The 21,509-nt window shown below is 43.6% G+C and overlaps 1 protein-coding gene across 3 annotated transcripts in view; it reads left to right on the top strand.

Annotated features, from left to right (window-relative positions):
• Positions 1-21,509, top strand: part of IFNAR2 (interferon alpha and beta receptor subunit 2) — a 32,418-nt gene that overhangs the window by 8,654 nt on the left and 2,255 nt on the right. For 2 of the 3 annotated variants that reach the window (XM_044251005.1, XM_044251006.1), the window contains exons 2-8: positions 1,594-1,681; positions 2,933-2,974; positions 4,274-4,397; positions 5,730-5,902; positions 8,210-8,367; positions 11,469-11,637; positions 16,665-16,795. In XM_044251005.1, the coding sequence (XP_044106940.1) occupies positions 1,627-1,681; positions 2,933-2,974; positions 4,274-4,397; positions 5,730-5,902; positions 8,210-8,367; positions 11,469-11,637; positions 16,665-16,795 (852 nt within the window). In that variant the 5' untranslated portion in view covers positions 1,594-1,626. The remainder of the gene's footprint in view (positions 1-1,593; positions 1,682-2,932; positions 2,975-4,273; positions 4,398-5,729; positions 5,903-8,209; positions 8,368-11,468; positions 11,638-16,664; positions 16,796-21,509) is intronic. The other variant, XM_044251007.1, reaches the window with a different exon arrangement.

Raw genomic sequence — 21,509 nt, 5'->3', positions numbered from 1 at the left:
TGGGATCGAGCCCCACATCAGGCTCTCTGCTTAGCGGGGAGCCTGCTTCTCCCTCTCCCTCTGCCTGCCACTTGCCCTGCTCATGCTCTGTCTGTCTCTCAAATAAATAAATAAATAACTTTAAAAAGTCCAAGAACTTGATGACAGCCTCCCTGAAGAGCTTGTGGCGAAAGGAAAAATTGCCACACATCACAGGTGGCTGTGTACGTCACACAGCCACCAGGGCAAGAGGGTGGCCGTTTCTATTTGAATTACGAGCGCAGCGCCCCTCTGGGTCAGGTGTCCATCATCGGCGCCCCCAGACCCGCCTCCCCACATTCACCCCTTACTTTGTTCTGCGATCCTGTCTTGCACGGGCACAGTCACCAGCACCCTGGTCCTATGACTTCCGACTGGAATCAGCCAGGGATGAGCCCCAAGTAAGAGGGCGGAAGAAAGACCATGAGGGCTACTCACCCTCCCATCACTTGCCGCCCCCCTGCACTGCTATCACGTTGGATTCCCGCAGGATTTTCTACTACCAGATTCTAGCACCTTCCCTTTGCGCCCCAGCCCAGGAGGGTAACAGCCCCACGGCTGTTAGCTCCAGGTACTACTTGCTTCCTTACTGTTTGCCTACATCCTGCTCACGCATTTGTAACTGATTAAAGTCTTTGTCCGGATGTCCTCATTCGAATATCTTTTTCCTGCTGAGACCCTGAGCCACATCACCTTTTGCCTGCCATCCTACTTCTGGGAAGTTTTCCTACACTTCGACTCGCACACATGTGGAAGGACACGTGTCCAAGATAATCTGTTGCAGGAAAGACCCGGAGCAACTCAGACATCTTTCGTGGGGCCTGATTCCCTCCATGGTAGTGTGTCCATAGACTGGACAGCTTAACTGGTTTTAAAACAAACAAACAAACAAACAAAATGAAGAAATTCTCTTGGGTGCTACTGTAGAAAGATCTCCTAACTATGTATCTTTAAGTAGAAAAAGCAGGAGTAGGACAAGGATTGTATATCCCATCTCTTGTGTTAAAGAAAGGGGGGAGAAATCATATATATTTGGTTTTGCTTGTGCATAGAGATATTCTGAAGGACTCACCAGAGAATGAATAAAAGTAGTTTTCTGAAGGAAGAAAGACCCTTTGCTACTTACTTCTGTGTGTTTCTGGAAACAGATAATCCTGTCGCCTATTCCAAAGTTAAATTTAAAACCTCTCCCTGGGGGCCTCTGGGTGGCTTAGTTGGTAAAGCATCTGCCTTGGGCTCAGCTCTTGGGCTCAGCTCGTGAGCCCTGAGTCCTGGGATTGAGCCCCACCTCCGGCTCCTTGCCCAATGGGAAGCCTGCTTTTCCCTCTCCGCCCTGCTGGTGCGCTCGCTCGCTCGCTCGCTCTCTCAAATAAATAAATAAAATCTTCAAAATAAAAATAAATAGATAAAACTTCTCCCTGGTAGACCAGGAATTGGTACCAGGTCCGGCTCCCAGGAGGGCAATGGAAGCCTGGACGCAGAAACCCTCACTGTCCTGTCTTTGTCCATCTTGATCTTTGTCATTAAATTACATGCTTCAGCGTGGGGAATCACCTAATGCTGATTTCCTTTCAGATGTGAACGTAAAGAAAAGACTCAATAACCAAGATGCTTTGGAGCCAGAATGCTTCCCCACTTAGATCACGGAATGGGTGTCTCGTGGGTGAGTGTTAACTTTTGTCGGAACTCTTGTAGGAGCAAGCCAGCCAAGTCACCATCCCCCGGAGCCCTGCTGGGCAGTAGCAAATGGATGTCCCCGACCAGGGGCCCAGCATCAGCCTGTCCAATGCCAAGAGCCGGATGAAATGTAGATAGGAAGCCTGGATTCAGGGTCTTGAGTTTCCACCGTACTATTCATTTTAGGAAAAGAAACAAGAATGACTCCGTAATGATGGAGAGTACCCTCCTAGGCACTTTGAAGAGGGATTCTTCTTAATTCCCTCATTCTAATCCGGGGCGGGGTTTCTCACTCTCCTCCCCTACCGAGGACGAGGCCAAACCCCCTTCTCTCCTCTCGGTCACCAGACTGAAAAGTCAGCCCTGAACTTTGGTTTCTGGGCTTCATTTATTCTTGACTTTTTTTCCTATAGTCCAATGCTGCTCTTTCTCTACCTTTCTTTTGATTCTATTTCAGTGTCACTGTGTCATCTGTTCTAGAGCTTACCTGTAGGGGATCCATGAGGGGGACACTTCTCCCCTGTGCAGAGCTGCCCTTGCCTTTAACCTCTCCCGCAAGTCACTGTGACAGCCAGAAAGCAAAGGAGAGTCCCCAGCTCCCATCACCCCCGATTTTCTTCCTACACCACCCTTGACAAAGGTCTTAACCTTCAAACTGTATCAGCTGACAATAGGCACATTCGTATTCTGAGACTTCTTCCAGACACATAGCTAGCTGCGTCTTGGCACTCTCTCCCAACCCATCAGCCCTGTTATTCGCAGCAATTCCCAGGCAGATCTTATTTTGGATTCACTCAGGTTGAAACCCTTGAACCGTGACCCACCGATAACAACATCCATCTTTGAAGAACCATTGGCTTGAGGATATTTTTTTTAAGCACAAGGAAGTCTCAATCCAGAGTTAAGACATATGTCCAGGGGCACCTGGGTGGCTCAGTGGGTTAAAGCCTCTGCCTTCAGCTCAGGTCATGATCCCAGGGTCCTGAGATCCAGCCCCCATCTGGCTCTCTGCTCTGTGGGAGCCTGCATCTCCCTTTCTCTCTGCCTGCCTCTCTGCCTACTTGTGATCTCTCTGTCAAATAAATAAATAAAACAAAAATTAATTAATTAATTAATTAATTAAGAAAAAAAAAAGACATGTCCAAAAGAATGCCAGACTCAGAGCTAGAATTACAAATTGAGCCTGCAGAGAGTGTTTTTGCTTGTCTGATTTTTTTTTTTTTTTTCTTCTTCCTAGTGTGTATCAGCCTCCTGTCTGGTGTGTTATCTTCGCTGCCTGGTAAGAGATTTTTTTTGGCTTGACCGAATTTTGTGGAAGGGTCAGGGTACTGGGGCGACTAGTCAGAAGTTTAAAATGTGGGGAATTTGATTTCTGATCCCAGATCTGTTGCCCACGTTGTTTGTATCGTTTTTCTTTGATTTTCTCAAATACTCTTTTCTTTCCTCTGTCAAAGGGGCAAAAAGTAGCCAGATTTGTACATTTGTCTCTCAAAACACTTATAAGAAATTAATCTCCCCCCCAAAAAAAGAGAGAGAGAGAGAGAGAACACCAGAAGTCATTTTAAAACTCCTTAAAAGAATATGCAATTTCAAGCCCCTTAATCGAAGAACAAGGAGGTACAGACCATGTCAAACAGGAAATGATCCAAATAATTTCCCCTTCATTTCGTTCTTCCACATGCTGCCTGGTACCTGGTGCCAGATAAAGGAAAATAATTGTTTTAAACCAAACATCTTGCCTACATCTATAAATCTGTCCATATAATGTCACTGTGCATTGACTCTGTGTCCAAGCTTATGATGAGCACAGGAGAGGAAGAGTTCATAGTCAAGAAGCAAAGTCCTAAGTGTGAACCACAGGCAACTTAGAGGATCGTAAAAATTGAATTTGAAAAAAAAAAAAGACTTGAATTTTTTTTTTTAACCTATAATGTATTATTTGCCCCAGAGGAACAGGTCTGTGAGTCATCAGGCTTACACACTTCACAGCACTCACCATAGCACATACCCTCCCCAATGTCCATAACACAGCCACCCTCTCCCTCCCCACTCCACCCAGAAAAGACTTAAGTTTAAATGGAATTTGACCAGTGTAGCTTTCAAGTCTCCCTTGCTACCGCCTCATCCCAGCTGCGTAACACTATATAACTCAACTGCTCAGTTTCACGGTCTGTAGAATGGGTCTCTTCCTAGCACCGACTTCAGCATTTTTGCTCAGATTAAGTGCCTGGAAAGGGCCAGTCTGAGCATTCATTGCCCGTCCCTTACTTCCATAACTGGAGAATAAGTGCGATGGGAAGTTCAGAGGAGGGAAAGCAGGCAGTGTGCCGAGCCGCTGAGGGGGACTACAGGAGGCGTTGGAGTTGAGTTGAGAGAATTAGGTGGACGCAGATCCTTGCCCTAATGACGTGTTGCTCATGAATTAGTTATGTTACTTCATTTCTCATGTCTCACACTAAAACCGTGTCCTTCCGGTGTTCCCAAGACCATGTGGGCTCCAGATCCCAAGGGACGGATTGGACAACCTTGGGTTCCAGATTTCAGTGTTTCTTTTTTTTTTTCCTCCTGTTTCCTCTAGATTTGTCAGACAAATCTTGCACTTTCAAGGTGACGTTACGCAATTTCCGGGTCATCTTATCTTGGGAATTGAAAAACCATGCAATCGTACCAGATCGCTATACATTACAGTACACAGTTATAAGGTTGGTTTAACATTTCATTTTTTCCTTGCTAAATACATTCTCTTTATATTAACTGGGAGATGGGGATGGGGAAGGGTCGTGATCTTCCTTGTGTTAGAGCTGCTCTCTTCTCTCCCTCTCTCTCTGAGTTCAGAGCTCTCAAAGTCCAAGTCCGCTTTTAATTAAATTGAGTACTTGAACAGTTTCAAGCTGGTTTTGACAAAACTTGTATTTATAATCATCTCTACAGGTCAGAGCCGCAGAAGCAAAATAATCACTGTGTATGGTTTTCACAATTATTTCTCTAACTCATTTATTCATTGGACAGTCAATGAATAAATGAATACGCTGTTTTCTGAGGACAGGAGTCCAAAGACCTGGCGACCGTATTGATATTGGGTTCACGTTTCTTTACTCAGGAAACCGTGTGGCACATCAGAAAGCTGTCTGGCCCAGACCAGGAGAGGCCCAGGTCCACAGTCTGGCTTGATCACTGATGGGCCGTCATCTTGGGGCACAGAGCTCAGCTTCTCTGAGCCGAGTGTCCAAAGATGAATAACATAATGGAAAGAGCCCTCAATGGCTCTCTTCTTCCGATGTCTGATGTCACCCTTCTAAGTGGTTGCTTTGATCCAGTTGCCCCTCCCAGTGTTCTTTTGTTTGCTCTTTATTTGGCTAACAGCTGTTACTACCACTCACTGACCCAGTAGAAGGCCTCTTGCGAATCTCTCTGCTGCCTGCCAAAGTCTTGGTTTCTCTCTGCGTTAGGCGGTCACGTGTGCCACTCACTTACCTTTCTGAAGCTCAAGAAATCAGATGTCTCTGCTGTCCCTACATAGCACGAGCTGACTTGGGACTGGACCACGTGATCCTCGGAGGGAGAGAGGGTTACAGGGAGAACGCTCGTGATTGTTGCGTGGGCAAGGGAGATCTGGGGCCTCTCCCACAACAGCGTAAGGGTTTGCTCATTCATTCATCCAGCAAATATTTACTGAGTACCTCCTGCATGCCAGGGGTCAAACCGTGAACCCAAGTCCTTGACCTCCTGAGGCCTAGAGCAGATATTCGGAAAGTAGGCATGGATTTCAATAAACAAATAAAGACATAATGTGGTAGGTGCTGGTAAACAGTGTGCAGAGAAATAAACACGGGCGAGAGGGATTAGGAGAGAAAGGGTGGACACTGTGGGGTAAGGTGTATTTCCATTTTAAATAAGGCGGTTAAGGAAGACGACTTGATACAGTGATATTTGGACAGAGCCATAACACAACGAAGAAGCTGGGCGTACAGTTAGCGGGTTCTCCTCACATAAACACTGAAATTCTCCTTTTGTCCTTTATTTTCCTTTCAAAGTAGACCAGACAGTGTGAAGATTGTGGAGCACTGTTCAAATATCACAGCATCATTCTGTGACCTAACGGATGTGTGGGAGGTCCTGCCCGAGACATACGTCGTCACAGTTGACGGGTTCAGAGGGAACACGACGCTGGTCACGTGTTTCATCGATTTCTTCCTGGCAGCATTCAGTGAGTAGATCTCCCTTTATCATCTCCGTCATCGTCAATATTTGCTTCAATCAAAAAATAAATATTTGAATCTAAAAAAAAAAAAAAAAATATTTGCTTCAATCATGAAGCAGAAAGCTCGGCAAAGCGTGGCTCAGACTCAGGGCATGCCTGACCCTGGCACTTTTCCTAGCCCTGGAACTGTGAAGCATTTACTTGGCCTCTCTGGGCTTCAGTTTTCTTGGCCAAAAAGTGGGATGATGATCTATACTTTGGAGAAGATTCCTCTGTGCCCGAGTGAGGCAGGCATCCCGGCCGCTACTTTCTGGTATATTTCAGAACCCGACGGGAAGTAGGGAGTGAGGTGCAGATGGCCTGTGTCTGAGCTGTCTCAACTCTTTGGGCCAATGTTTTCCTTAACACTGCAACCTCTCCCCCAGATCATAACACAGTAGCTCTTACCTACACCAGTGCCCGGTCTCAGAGAAGGCCAGAGCCCGAGAGTGGGTCTGCCTTTCTCTTCTTCCCGTGTGACTGCAATCAGCTCCCTATGGCACTTGCCTTAACAGTCGCAGGGTCAGTGGTCCTCAGCCAGACACCAGCATTTTCTCAGTGTCCTACTGGGCAACCGGTTTCCAAGAGAAAGATTCGATTTCAGCTCCCTGTTAAAGGCGGTGTGAGTGTGCACTCACGCATACGTGCGTGAAAACGACCGAATCCGCACGAATCCCTGAATGGGCAATTTACTGGAATGGTGCGTGTATGTTTATGTGTGTGTAGAAATATACATATCTGTGTGTATAAAAAAAAAAAGAAAAGCACAGGAGCACCTGGGTGGCTCAGTGGGTTAAGCCTCTGCCTTCGGCTCAGGTCATGATCTCAGGGTCCTGGGATTGAGCCCCGCATCGGGCTCTCTGCTCCGCAGGGAGCCTGCTTCTCCATCTTTCTCTGCTTGCCTCTCTGCCTACCCATGATCTCTGTCAAATAAATAAATAAAATATTTAAAAAAAAATAATTCACCCTAAAGATCAATCATGGTAAATGTCATGATTTAGCTCTAAGAATGCTCACTGACACAATGATTCTATTCAGAAAGTGTAGAGACAATCACATATTCAAAACAGCAAATCAGTGAAATGACGGTACAATCAACCACTTAGCAGAACAGAAGCAACCACGAAAATTCACGATGAGTATCGGGGTCATCCAGCTTTCTGTAAAAGGCCAAGAAAGAAATACTTCAGACTTTACGGGTCACACATCATACACCGTATCACAATTCTTCTTTCACTGTTTTACAACCCTTTCAGAACTAAAAACACCCTGAGCTGGCAGGCTGTACAGAAACCCAATCCACAGGCCTTTTGGCCAGCCCTCAATGGAGATAAATAGGCATTAATATGTTTATGAGACGAGTTAAGTGCAATATATTCCATGCAAAACTGCGAGTAAGAATGATTTAATTTTAGTTTAGATGCGTGTGCGTGTCTACACTAGTTCAGTTTATATACATATACACAATAGACACACGGTAGACAAACAATGATTAACCACATTCAGGGACAGTTGTCTACTGTGTTTTCTGCTATTTCTGCAACAGTTGGATATCATTACAATACGAAAAGAAGTCATTTGTACTTTCGTGTTTAGAATACAGCCTGAAAATCGGGAAAGACTGACTTCCATCCCCAAACCTGTCCTCCATTTCTCCATTAAGCAAATCACATCACTGTTATTTTCTCAGTTTTTCACCAATAAAACAAAGACATGGGGCACCTGGGTGGCTCAGTGGGTTAAGCCTCTGCCTTTGGCTCAGGTCATGACCCCAGGGGCCAGGGGTCCAGCTCCGCATTGGGCTCTCTGCTCAGCAGGAAGGTTGCTTCTCCCTTTCCTCTCTGCCTGCCTCTCTTGTGATCTCTTTCTCTCTGTCAAATAAGTAAATAAAATCTAAAAAAATAAAAATAAAATAAAACAAAGACAACCCATGCCTCAACTAGGACCCTAGGCAGGTGAAAGAGAAGATAGCTGTCAAGAAATCAGGTTATGGGGGCGCCTGGGTGGCTCAGTCGGTTGGGCCACTGCCTTCGGCTCAGGTCATGATCTCAGGGTCTTGGGATCAAGCCCCACATCGGGCTCTCTGCTCAGCGGGGAGCCTGCTTCCCTCTCTCTCTCTCTGTCTGCCTCTCTGCCTAGTTGTGATCTCTCTCTATCAAATAAATAAATAAAATCTTAAAAAAAAAAAAAGAAAAAGAAATCCGGTTATGTTACAGCACTGGGAACAGTACGGTTAGATATTGGGATTTGTTTCTGATTTTGTTTTCTGAACAGTATCTTTGGAGCCACCAGAGTTTGATATTGTTAACTTTACCGACCACATTAACGTCAATGTGAATTTTCCACCTGTCCTTCCCAAGATACTAGAAGAACTATTACAGTTTCACCTATCACTTATCATCGAAGAACAGTCAGGGGAGATTGTCAAGAAGGTAAGTGGTCAAAACAGTTCTGAGTTGGCCATGAATATATTTTTCTTTTAAAAAAAAGACATTTGTAATGACTAGAACAATTAAGGGTAAAGAGGCTGAGGCAGTGGGGTCTGGCTTAAGAGAAGAATTCTCCATAGTTCATTCATTGTGGAAATATGTTGACTTAGCCTAGTGGTGTGGTCTTCCTTCGAAGAATAAATCACACACACATCAGGGGACACACAGGAAAGAGAAAGGAGTGTGGTATAGACCAAGAGAACAGACTAATTTCAGTACAAACTGGGGCAAAATTCTAAATGGTGGAATGAATGAAAGTGGCCTCTGCTTGAGCAACTTACGTGGGCATAGCCCTTTACCAAGTGTAAACCCTTGTACATGACACCAACTTGCAGGATATAGGGGCACATGCTTTTCAGGTAGAGGGCACCAGAAGTCAAAGGTCCTGAGGTACTGGAGTGGACCCAGTGGATTTGAGAAACAGCGGGGAGCTGGAATAGAGTGACCAAGACAGGAAAATAGAAGGAGGTGAGGTCATGGAGACGATGGGGCTCAGATCTTGTGGGGCTTCAGAGTGTCATGAAGATGCTGGAGGACCCGAGGCTTTTCCAGGGTTATCCTGCCTGGTGTATTGAGAGTAGATCATAGGGGCCAAAGGTAGAATTTGGAAATCAGTTAAGAGGCTATTATGATGGTTACTTCTCAGTAGGAAGTAGCAAATTATACAATTATAATTTTCCCTTTAATATTGACTTGGATTATAATCAACACCCTAATTCTTTGATTAGGAGAAGGGTACAAAAATAACAGAGGGAAGAAATAAGCTTATGTAGCTCAGAGACCATATCAAGTTTCTTTAAAGCTCATAATCCAGTTACATCTAATTTATATTCAACCCATGAGCTATTAATTCTGTTTGAGATTATTATTTCTAAAATCAGAGTGCCATGCTTATTAGGATATTGACAACACTGTAAGGGGAAAATGGTGGTAGTTCGCATCTTCTTCATTAAAGAAATAGTTTTTGGACTAAATTAGATCAAGAAAAAAAGAGGCTCCTGGTGGAAGCCAGGTGACAGCTGGTGGTGGCTTGGACTTCTCCGCAGTAAAGAGAAGTGGTCAAATTCTGCATATGTATTGCAAATGGAGCTGACAGTATTTTTGGATGGGTTGGATGTGCGGTATGGTGAAGAAAAAGACAGGAGCACTTGGATAGATGGAACTTCCATTCATTAAAATAGGGTAGATTACGGACAGAGGAGGTAGATGGTTGGATCTCAATAGCTTGGAATTGTATATGTCCATTTTAAGGTGCCCACAAGGCATCCAGGAGGAGATATTGAGCAGGAGTTGAAGGCTCCAAGTCTGGAGTTCGGGGGAAAGCTTCTAGCTGGAGAGATGTCCACAGGAGTCTTTAGTTTCTTGGTGTGTATTAATACCTTGAGAAGAGACAAAATGATCCAGAGGCGGATATGCAGAGAGAAGATGTCCAAAGTCAGAGTCCCAGAGGACTCAAAAATGTAGAGATCTAGTAAATGAGGAAACAGCAAATTCTTTTGCTGGGAAGGAGTAACCAGCAGTGTAGGAGGAGAAGTAGGTGAGAGAGATGTCCTGGTGGCTGAGAGAAGAAAGTTCTGGAAGGAGAAAGTGATCTACTGGGTCAAATGCTATAAATGGGACACATTAGAGGAAGACTATGGATTGACGATTGGATCTCGCCACATGGAAGTCCCGGTGACCTTGATAAGAGTGACTTCGGTGGAATGTTGGGGTGAGGATCTGGTAGGAATAGATTCCAGAAAGAGAAGGGAGTGAGAAATTGGAGAAAGTGAGGTGAACTAATTCTTCTAAGGAGTTTTTCTATCAAGAGAAGAAGAGATACTCTGTGGTGGAAATTGGGGTCAAGGGAGGAACACTTTAAAATGGAAGAAGTTATAGGATGTTCATGTGCAGATGGAATGTCCCAGGGGGACTGGCAGAGCCACATTGTAGAGGCGATGAGGATCGATGAGCACAAGAAGGGGTTGGCCTTGGCTTGGAGCGGGACTGGGCATCTGAAGCACGGTGGGGCAAAATAGTCAGGCTCAGGGGCATGTCTGCCTGCTTAGGGAAACAGGAAGCAAGTATCTCACACCTCATCAAGATCACACAATGGCAACACCAGGTGTGGGACCTAGATATTCTCAGCTACCATTGGCTATTCTTCTTCCAGGAAGTTTCTACTTCTCTCCCCCTTTTCTTCTTCATTGCTTGTTGGCCATGCATGGGATTTTAGTTCTTTAGGGCTCACCCACTCTTTCTTTCTTTCCTTCTTTCTTTCTCTCTTCCTTCCTTTCTTTTTTTATTTCTTCCTCCTTCTAAGCAGAAACTTGCAAAAGAACATTATTACAGAAGGCCATATTTGAACTGCTGGAAATCCTAATTCATAGAACTGCTAGTATTTTGAAAACTATAAAACTTTACACAGAAGTTGTTTTTCCTTGGAAGAACAACCTTTGTATCATCTCTTTAATTCCAAAATGGAACAGAACTACGTGAGAAGGACGAGGCAAGGTGTTTTAAGGGAAAAGATAAGAAATTAAACAGCACCCACAGGTCTGCCACAGACAAGCTGTGTGGCCTTGGAAAGTTACCTAACCGCTCTGAGCGGTAGTTTTATCATCTGGAGAATGTGGATAATGCCAACTTTGCAGATCATTTAAAAAATCCCATTCATTAATACATATGAAAGCACTTCTGAAGGGTAGATACGTATCATTAATGAAAAAAGACAATCTTTTTTTATTTTCTCATTTTTGCTGGGTTATCTCAATGCAAGACAAAATAATCTTGTAAAATGACATCATGGAAACCTTTATTCCTTGTTGAAAGTTTTTCTACTCCTTTATAAAATGAAGTTGCTAGACCAGATTTCGTGGTTTGAAAGTGTTCGTTGAACGATCAATTCCTGGTCCCTAATAACTTAAAAAATCCTTTTTCCCATCAAGCTAGTATTTTTATCCCTGTTTAAGGTTTGAAAACAAATCCCCAAAGACACTGTTTAGACCTGCCTCTAAACAAAATTCTCCCTCAAAGTCTTCCTGATTTTTGGCTTCTTTTCACAGCATAACCCCGCACTAGATGAAAACGTCATTGGAAATTTCACTTACGTCATCGACAAATTACTTCCAAACACAAACTACTGTGTATCTGTTTATTTTATGCCTAGAAATCTGGAAGCAATACGCAGATCACCAGTAAAATGTACCTTCCTTCAACCTGCACGCGACACAGGTATAAGTTTTTAAAAATTCATGTGTAGCTTTTGCTCTGTGGGAAAACATATTTAATGAGAAGAATCTGAAAGTCGTGGAGTGTGGAAGTTATCTCTTCCCCTGAAAGCCCATACAGTGATGTGTTCTGTTGCTCAGTCGCAGCCAAGTGATGGAGTCCCCTTTAAGGTACCATACCAGAGGGACAGTTCCGTGTCTACCTTTATAAAGTCAAGTCCTCCTGAAATGGAAATGCTTCAGTTTCAGGGAGTCAGGATGAAATTCAGTTCTGGGCACCCTTAGCTTGACCATTACTCAAGCCAAGGGCTGGAGGAGGGAGGGATTCTGGAAGCAATTAGAGGCAGAGGTATCAAAGGGTCAAATTACGGATCATCGATGTGGCCTGCCTCACAGGAAGGTGAGCTATTGTTCGCACATGGAAGGAATACTCACTAGTGTGGCTGAGATAGTCCCTGAGGAAGACGGAGAAGTCCTTCTATACCAATCAGACTTAGGAAAGTTCGCTGCCGCTGATTAGCCCAGGAAGTAACAAGTTCCCTGATTGTTTTGCCAAAAGTGAACATCTCCACCAAGGAAGCCTTTCAGAATTTCCCAGCCCCCATTAGAGTTTCTTTAACGTTCTCATTTACCAGAGTTCAGACCCTATGGTGAGACGAGAGGAAGGAACAGTCAAGGGTATGGCTTATTTGTGGGTTAAGTGACCTACGGTCCACACTGCCTGACACATGAAGTTCCTCCTTGTGATTTTACTCTCCTGTGTTCCTCAGGGTCAGATGACACACAGACCAATTTTAAAGGAAAAAATATCTCCTTTAATTTATCTTTAAAGGGAAAATGCATTAGCTTCAATCATTATTAGAGTCAGTCAAATACAGGCAAATCTAAACTTGCGTATAAATTCTTTATGCCTGTAGTTCTTACAAAAACGTGAACTCCGAGGGAAGTTACATACTTAGGTCCTCATACCGATTCGCCAACATCAGCTCACTGTCCACTTCACTGTCCACTTCACTGTTCATTTCCGACACTCTCTGGAGTTGGTACAGACCACCCAAACTTCTGTCCAGCCTGGCTACAAATCCAAAGGTTCCCATGACCTCCCTTCACATTTAAATAGGGAGGAGCTCCTGTCCCCTCGGAGTCACGTGGCGTCAACCTCCCAATACTTCCATGTGTCCACCGACTTGGAACCTCTCCAAGCCTTGCTGACCAGAGTTTGTACTGGGTTTCATTACGTAGACGTGATCGACTAAACCATCATCCATTAGCGACTAAATGCGATCGGCAGCCCCTCTCCCTTTCCTAAGGTCAGTGAGACTAGAAGTTTCCACTTTCTAATCAGCAGGTTGGTTTTTCTGGTGACCAGCCCCCATCCTGGAGCTCTCCAGCACCCTGCCTTGCCTTGTCTCGTCAGCATAAACTCAGATTTGGTCCCCGAAAGACACTCCTATCACTCAGGAAACTGGTGTTTTGTGCCAAGAACTAGGGGCAAAGACCAGATGTTTTACTGTATTATTATTTTTTTATTTTTATTTGTATTATACCATGATCTTATAAACAAACGAAACTAATGGACTGGAGAAACTATTTTCTCCTCTCCTCATGGAATACTTGCATATTTCATTGGTGTGGGGGTTTTCTGCACTCCAAGTCATCCTCTTGGATGACCAATTCAGGGTCTTACCACGTAAGACCAGTTCAGGGTCTTACGATTTCACTCAGTCTCAACACGGTCTACCTGGAGGTAGAGACCCGATCTCACAAGACTGTCCCACTGCCACTGCAAATGCGAGTTGCGATCAAAGTTGTCACCTGGGTGTCAGACTGACCAGCTGTAAATTAGAGATAATCACAGCCCTCTCCCTGGGTTTGATCATTCACTAGAATGACTCCCAGAACTCAGGAAAACAATTTCTTTACTGGGTTCCTGGTGGATTCCAAAAGGATATGACCCAGGAACGCCTGGGTGGGGAGCTGCATAGGGCCAGGTATGAGGGGGAGGGGCAGGGAGCTTCTCTGTCCTCTTAAAGCAAGCACACCTCCCCTATTCCACAACTTCCCAACCCAGAAGCCCTCAGAACCCTGTCTTTTAAGGGTTTTATGCAGACTTCATTACAAAGGTAGGACTGATTAAATCCTTTGCCACTGGCAATTAATTCAACCTCCAGTCCCTCTCTTGCCCCCAGAGGTCCAGGGGTAGGGTTGAAAGTTCCAACCTTCTAATCACCAGTTGGTTCCCCTGGCAACCAGCCTCCATCCTTAGGGGCTTTCCAAAGTCATCTCCTTAACAGTAAACTCAAGTGTGGTCAAAAGGGGCTTGGATGTGAACAACAAAAGATACTCCTTCACCTTCCTTGCTCTTATCACCTAGGAAATTCCTAGGAAATTTCAGAACCCTATGCCAGGAACTGGGGACAAAGACCAAATAGATATTTTTTTCATTATTATTGTGAACCACAATCTCACCAGTAAACACACAAATTAGTAGTATGACATGATAGACAGTGGTTTGCAGGAACTCAGTCCCCACCTGGAAGATGAATTTAAGTCTGAGACCAAAGGCACACATTCTTTGGGGGTTGACATGCTTTGTGATGACTCAGTTTCTCCCCTGACTTTTCTGTTTTACCCGCTAAGAAACAGTCATGCAATAGCATGTTGTCATGTCATTTTGTCTTTACATGGTGCGAGCACATCATTTTGCATATTAAATCAGCCTCCCTTCTTGTACCGTTACCCAAGACAGCGCAAGTACAGGTGTCCTTCACAATCCAAATATTGGATGTCTCCATTCTTATTGTCTGAAACTCAGGAACCAAGTAGGTTCATATAACATGGACTCCTCACTGTGGAGACTTGTCATCTGAACTACGTTCAACTAGCCCAACCTGGGAACCAGACAGGTTCAGATGGTGGGAGATTCTTGACAGACCTCCTGGGACAGGTGTTCGCTTCCTCAGCCTTGGGGGTGAACACTGCTGTCTTAGGGGAGTACTCATCTGGGTGGAGTTTAGACCAGAGATCTAGAAAAATGTCTCCTTTCTGGTCAAGTCCTAAATTACCTGGTTGGCTCCTTCAGGAAGGCCTTGAGGGAAAGCTGTGTCCATCCATTTGACAAATATTTATTGGGGACCTACTGTATGCTGGGTTCTCTCATAGATGCTGGGGAGATGGCAGTGACCAAAACAAATAAAATTGAGGGGTGCCTGGGTGGCTCAGTGGGTTAAAGCTTCTGCCTTCGGCTCAGGTCATGATCTCAGGATCCTGGGATCGGGCCCCGCATCGGGCTCTCTGCTCAGCAGGGAGCCTGCTTCCCTCTCTCTCTCTCTGCCTGCCCTGCCTACTTGTGATCTCTGCCTGTCAAATAAATAAATAAAATGTTTTAAAAAGCAAAACAACAAGGGCGCCTGGGTGGCTCAGTGGGTTAAGCCGCTGCCTTCGGCTCAGGTCATGATCTCAGGATCCTGGGATCGAGGCCCGCATCGGGCTCTCTGCTCAGCAGGGAGCCTGCTTCCTCCTCTCTCTCTGCCTGCCTCTCTGCCTGCTTGTGATCTCTCTCTGTCAAATAAATAAATAAAACCTTTAAAAAAAAAAAAAAAAGCAAAACAACAACAAAACACACACACACACACACACACAAATAAAATTGAATATCCCTGATCTCGTGGAGCTTACATTGCAGCAGAGATGGAAAAACAAAATTTTAAAAAGCCACTTGCAGTCAGAAGGTTGAAATTTTCCAAAAGGAATTTTTTTAAAAAGATTTTTGTTTTGTTGTTTCTTTCAGACAAACTCTCTTTTCTACCTCTCCTTGCCTGTAGGGTATACTGTTAAATAACAGACATTCAAGTACATTTTAAAGACCTAATAAGCTCTGTTGAACACTTCGGAAATCAGGAAACAGGCGGCATCCCACCTACCAAACAGAAAGGAGCTCCAGAGGGCTACAGAAAAAGAAAGGTTTTTAAAATCAGGACAAGGAAGTCACATGGAAAAAAGGGATTTTCGAGTGAAGTCACCTCCCTTTGGGGGACAGAAAGTTATTATATGAGGTGGATTACCTTGCGGTGCTGAGCAGGAAATTCTGGAATGACCAGTTAAGATTACAGTCCCGAAGGGGGGGGGTGGGGGTTGAAAATGCAATTAGGTTAGGTGTTGAGACCCTGTGTGTTATGGACTAGGCATAAGTGACTCCATTTTGGACCCGAAGTTTCGTTTTGTTTTGTTTTGTTTTTAACAATACTAACAGGTGGCAATGGAGCATTTGAGATGTGGCCAGGATGACTGAAAACTGAGTTTGGTGGAGTTCCTCTTCAGCTTTGATAATTAATTTAATTTTTTTGAGGTTTTATCTATTTATCTGACAGAGAGAGAGAAAAGGAGAGAGGAAAGAGCGCAAGTAGGGGGAGCGGCAGGCAGAGGGAGATGCGGGCTCCCTGCTGCACAAGGAAAACCGCCCCCCCACCATCCGCACCGACGCAGGACTTGATCCCAGAATTGAGCCACCCAGGTGCCCCTCAGTTTTGCTAATTTAAATTTGAAGAGTCATGTGCAGCTCATGGCTATTGTGTGGGAGAGTGTAGCCATAGAACCATCATTAAACCTGGAAGACAGGGTCACCGGATGGCTCAGTCAGTTAAGCATATGCCTTCAGCTCAGCTCATGATCTCAGGGTCTTGGAGTTGGGGGGCTCCCTGCTCAGCAGGGAGTCTGCTTCTCCCTCTCCCCCTGCCCCAACCTAGCTTGTATTCTCTCTCTCTCAAATAAATAAATAAAATCTTAAAAAAAAAAAAAAAAGGAGAAAGAAAGAAAGTAGCTGGAAGACATTTTAATTTGAAAAATTAAATCTGCCACTTTTATCCTTGGAAACTATGTATACTTGGATTACTTTTCATTCTATGTTTAATAATAGTAACATGTGCTTGTCTGATAACTCATTCCACCATCAGTCCAATGAGTGTTTATTCCCATCTGTGATCATTTATTGAATTTATTTCTAAATAAAATAATTTCATTTTTCATCAACAGGGTCATCAGAATCTGCCAGAATTGGAGGAATAATTACTATGTTTTTAATAGCTGCTGTCTTCATAAGCACCATAATAATACTGAAACGGGTCGGTTATATATGCTTAAGAAATAATTTCCCCAAAGTTTTGGTATGTAGTCTCTTTTTAAGTTTCTTTATTTTTTATTTTAACTTAAGGATTTTTATTATACTCTCAAATATTTTCACAGCAGAAAAAAATCCCATTTTCTAAAAACAGCAAGCTGTTTTATCACTGAATGATACCTAAATATATATGTATCGGTATTTCCATTTTCTGTTCTCTGTTTATACTTTGCCCACATAATATTTTTAACGATCTCCTAGTATTCCATTTTCATTAATGTATTATCTTTCCTTTAATCATTTTCCAGCTATTGGGCATTTGAAATGATTTCTTTTCCTTGCTTTTCTTTTTCTTCTTTGGCCTTTATGAATAATGTAACGTGCTTCATTAACATTTTTTGTAAAGATCATCTTTCCATTTGGATTATGTCAGTGGAATATGTACACAGGTGGATTTATCTTTTAAAAAGATAAAGAATTAATTTATGCTGCCAAGTACGACCGTGTAGGTGGATACATTTCTCCAAAGCTCTGCTGACATTGATTAATCATTTTTATGTGTATAAAGGTCGCCCGCAGTTGCTCTCATTTGTGTTACTTTAATTATTAGTGAAACCAGCCCGTTTGTCTTTGTTTTTCCATCTGTGCTCCCCAGGGTGCCCCCTTTCTACTCAGAACCTTCAACCCCTCCGACAAATCTGGGTATTGATCTTACAACTTTTCCAAAACCTCCTCATGTCTTTTGACACGTGTGCCCATAAATTATGGATCATTTTCTCTATCCCGTTGCTGTCTTTCCCTCTTCGTTTTATAGTTTTTCGTTCAAAATGATCTCACGTTTCTATGTTTGAACTCGTTTCACCTTTTTCTTCTCATTTTTAAACAACCACATATTTAAATTCCTCCGCAGTGGATAAAATTGTACTCTTCTTTCTCTTGGTTTTATTTGTTCGGTGTGGGTTGGGGGAGGGGTTGTTCATGGGGAGGGGTGCGCTTTGGGAGATTTTGGGTTACAACTGGTGTTTGAGCCCAGCCGCCATTCGGCTGCGCCTTAGGAGAGGTTAGATGCCTCTGTACTGCGTTTCACCCACACTGTGATCCCTGCCTTTCAAGAACGGACATTTTTTTTTTAATGTATTTATTTGAGAAAGGGGGGTGGTGCAGAGCGCACACACAAGTGTGCAGAGCGGGGAGGGGCAGAGGGAGAGGGAGGATCTCAAGCGGACTCCTCAGCACAGGGCTCCCTCCCAGGACCCTAAATCATGACCTGGGCTGAAACCAAGAGTCAGACACTTAACCCACTGGGCCCCCCAGGGGCCCCAAGAACGGACATTTTTACCCACGGTGTAAAATACTTTTCAAAGTCTTTTCCACCAGCAGCCAGTTGCCTCCTTATCTCAACCTTAATCCACCTCCTCCTGTCGGAGCTGTATTTATTCCTTTGGTCTTGAGGTCTTGGGCAAATCCTACTCTAACTGCTATTTCTCATTGCAGCCTTGAGATAAAAAGGCCTTTAACACCACACCCATTCCCTCCTTGATAAATTCTTTGCCTGGGTTACTAGTCCTCCCCCCAGGTCTCCCTGGAATTCCTCCCTTCCCTAAGATGCATCCAAAAAAATGAATAAATTTTTTTAAAAAGATATATATACATATATATGCATATATATATATAAAATATATAAAATATCTCCATTATTTATTGTGTTGACCCAAGTACGGAGAGGAGGTGTTAGTAGCTTGTGTCTTTCTAGTATTCCTCCATTAAAAATTGTTACCCTCGGGCGCCTGGGTGGCTCAGTGGGTTAAGCCTCTGCCTTCAGCTCACGTCATGGTCTCAGGGTCCTGGGATCGAGTCCTGTGTCTGGCTCTCTGCTTGGCAGGGAGCCTGCTTCCTCCCCTCTCTCTGACTGCCTCTTTGCCTACTTGTGATCTCTCTGTCAAATAAATAAATACAATCTTTTAAAAAAAAAATTGTTACCCTCACTATGGACCCAGGGAAACAAACTGAGGGTTTCAGAGGAGGGGTGGTTTGGGGGGAAGGGGTAGCTGGGTGATGGGTATTAAGGAAGGCCATGTGCTGTGATGAGCACTGGGTGTTATACGCAACTAGGGAATCATTGAACACTATATCAAAAACTAATAATATATGCTATACAGAGGCTAAGTGAACATATGAAAAAAAATTTTTAAAGAAAAAAAGGTAAATGGCTAAAAAAAATCGTTACTCTGTGTTTAAGTAAAAACTCTAGGAATGGCAAAACAAAACACTCAACACCTAGTGTATTTGTGTATATGTGTTTAATTGACAATACATGTTAAAAAATTTTAATGGCATCTTTTTACATTTTTTTAATTTTTTCCTTCTTTTGTTCTTTTGGGGTATTTTTGTTTTTGTTTTTTGTTTCTTTTGGTGTTTGCATTTAGCAAATATTTACTGAGGACCTACCATGTGTCCACAAGTTTCAGGAACTAGGGATACAGAAGTGAACAAAACAGATGGAAAATCTTGCCCTCCTGGATCTTAAAGTCTGAGGAGTCAGAGCAGAGACAATGATAACTTATAAGTGATATAACTGGTGAAGTTAAAAACTTCACATGAATCTAGAGATCAACTATTAAGGTTAATAAGTTTGACAGAGTTGATATCTACGAAATAGTCATTATAAAAATAAACATTAAACCGCTTTTCAACATCCAAGAAATTCAATACAAATCATAGTGTAATACAATTGTAATACAATTCAATACAAATCTTAGTGTAAAGCTCTGTGAATTTTCACAAACTCGGTGCATCCATGTAACTCGTGCCTAAATCGAGAAAGAGACTATCATCAGCCTGCCCAAGAGTATCTCTCCTGACACCTTCTAGTAAGGACCCACCAAGAATAACCACTGTCCTGATTACTCACAGCATAGATTAGTTTTGCCTGGTCTTGAACTTGGAATCCTACAGTGAAGTGGAATCACAGTTTTTTAAAAATACCATTACAGGAGCGTCTGGGTGGCTCATTCAGTTAAGCATCTGCCTTCAGCTCGCTCATGTCATGATCTCGGGGTCCTGGGATCAAGCCCCGCATCAGGCTCCCTGCTCAGTGGGGAGCCTGCTTCTCCCTCTGCCCTTCCCCCCTTCTTGTGCTCTCTTGCTCGCTTGTTCACTCTGCCTCTCTCCAGTGGATAAATAAAATCTTAAAAAGAAAATTTTTTAGTAAATAACAACAAAACTACCATTACACTAGTAATAAAAAATATTCTTAAAACATTTTAAGGAGGGGCGCCTGGATGGCTTAGTGGATTAAAAACTCTGCTTTCGGCTCAGGTCATGATCCCAGGGTCCTGGGATCGAGCCCTGCATTGGGCTCTCTGCTCAGCGGTGAGCCTGCTTCCCCCTCTCTCTCTGCCTGCCTCTCTCCCTACTTGTGATCTTTGTCTGTCAAATTAATAAAAAAACAAAAAACACACACATTTTAAGAAGTTAATCTAATAGAAGACAGTACAGGTCTTTTGTGGAGAAAATCATAAAACCTTATTGCAAGGCATTAATTAACAAAGATTTGGTCAAGTAGAGAGCCCAGAACCAGACCCACTCATAGGGAAACATGACTAATGATGAGTAGATATTGCCATGAGGAAAGGATTGGCTGATCAATAAATGTAAACATATGGGAGAAAATGAAGTTGGATCTCTACCTCGCACCATTCACAAATATCAGTTCCAAGTATATTAAAGACTAACATGAAAGGCAAAACTGTTAAAGTTTTAGAAGACACAACAGGAGATTCTATATGACCTTGGGGTAAGGAAGATTCTCTCAGACACAAAAAGCAGAACCGTAAGGAAGAACATTGATACTCTTTTTTTTACATTAACATTAAGAATTTCTTGTCATCGAATGTCATTGATGATGTAAAGCAATAAGAACTCAGAGAGAATATGTGTAACAAATAATCATAATTATATAAATAATCAACAAATAATTGGCATCTAAATTATATAAAGACCTCCTATGAATCAATAAGAAAAAAGATGAATGACCCAATAGAAAAATTCAGCCCAAAGCTGGATTGCATAGAGTAGGGGAAGAGCAGGTTTGTCAAACTGGGCAGCCCAGGTGGGCGCAGGAGAATAGAGAGATGCCAGTGACCATCACAGTGGACCTCCTCCTCCCCATTAGCCTCCCCGTTGTTAGTTTTAACCTAGAGACAGAATCCACCTTCAGGGCAAGACTCAGCCTGCCTTGTATTCTCCAGAGTTCGCCCAGCTCAGCTGTATCCTGGCAGTGCTGTCTTCCAAGAAGAGCTGGAATAGAATGTGAGTCTTGCCTGTTTGGGGTTTTTCCCCCGTCTTTAAGGTCCTCCAGTCCAGGGGACCCCGATGGAATCGCGCCCCCCCCCCAGCATCTCCCCTCTCCCACGGTCCCCTGACATCCTTTAAGAATACTTCGGCAATCCAGAATCTAAATGGATCGACACCCCTGACATGGAAGAAGCCGCGAGGGGAGCGGGATGGGAAGGAGTGAAAGCCAGAGCCTGGTTCCTGGGGCGGGCCCCCTACCTAGCTTGAAATGCAGCCTTCCCCTCCTGCTACTCATGAACCTTGGGGGAGTTCCTTCCCTCTCTGCCTTGTTTTCTCAGCTGTAAAATGGGGAGAAGCATAAGCCTACTTCGTAGCTGGGTTGTGAGGGTCAAATGCATTATAATGCGTAAGCAGTAGGACGAGCGCCCCGCAAATATGAAGCAAACGGTACATACCTGTTAGCC

This window comes from Neovison vison, chromosome 6 (genome assembly GCF_020171115.1).
Source record: "Neovison vison isolate M4711 chromosome 6, ASM_NN_V1, whole genome shotgun sequence".
NCBI classification, from domain to species: Eukaryota; Metazoa; Chordata; class Mammalia; order Carnivora; family Mustelidae; genus Neogale; species Neogale vison.
The sequence above is the reverse complement of the archived record's forward strand: the minus strand, read 5'-3'. Positions and strand labels throughout refer to the sequence as shown.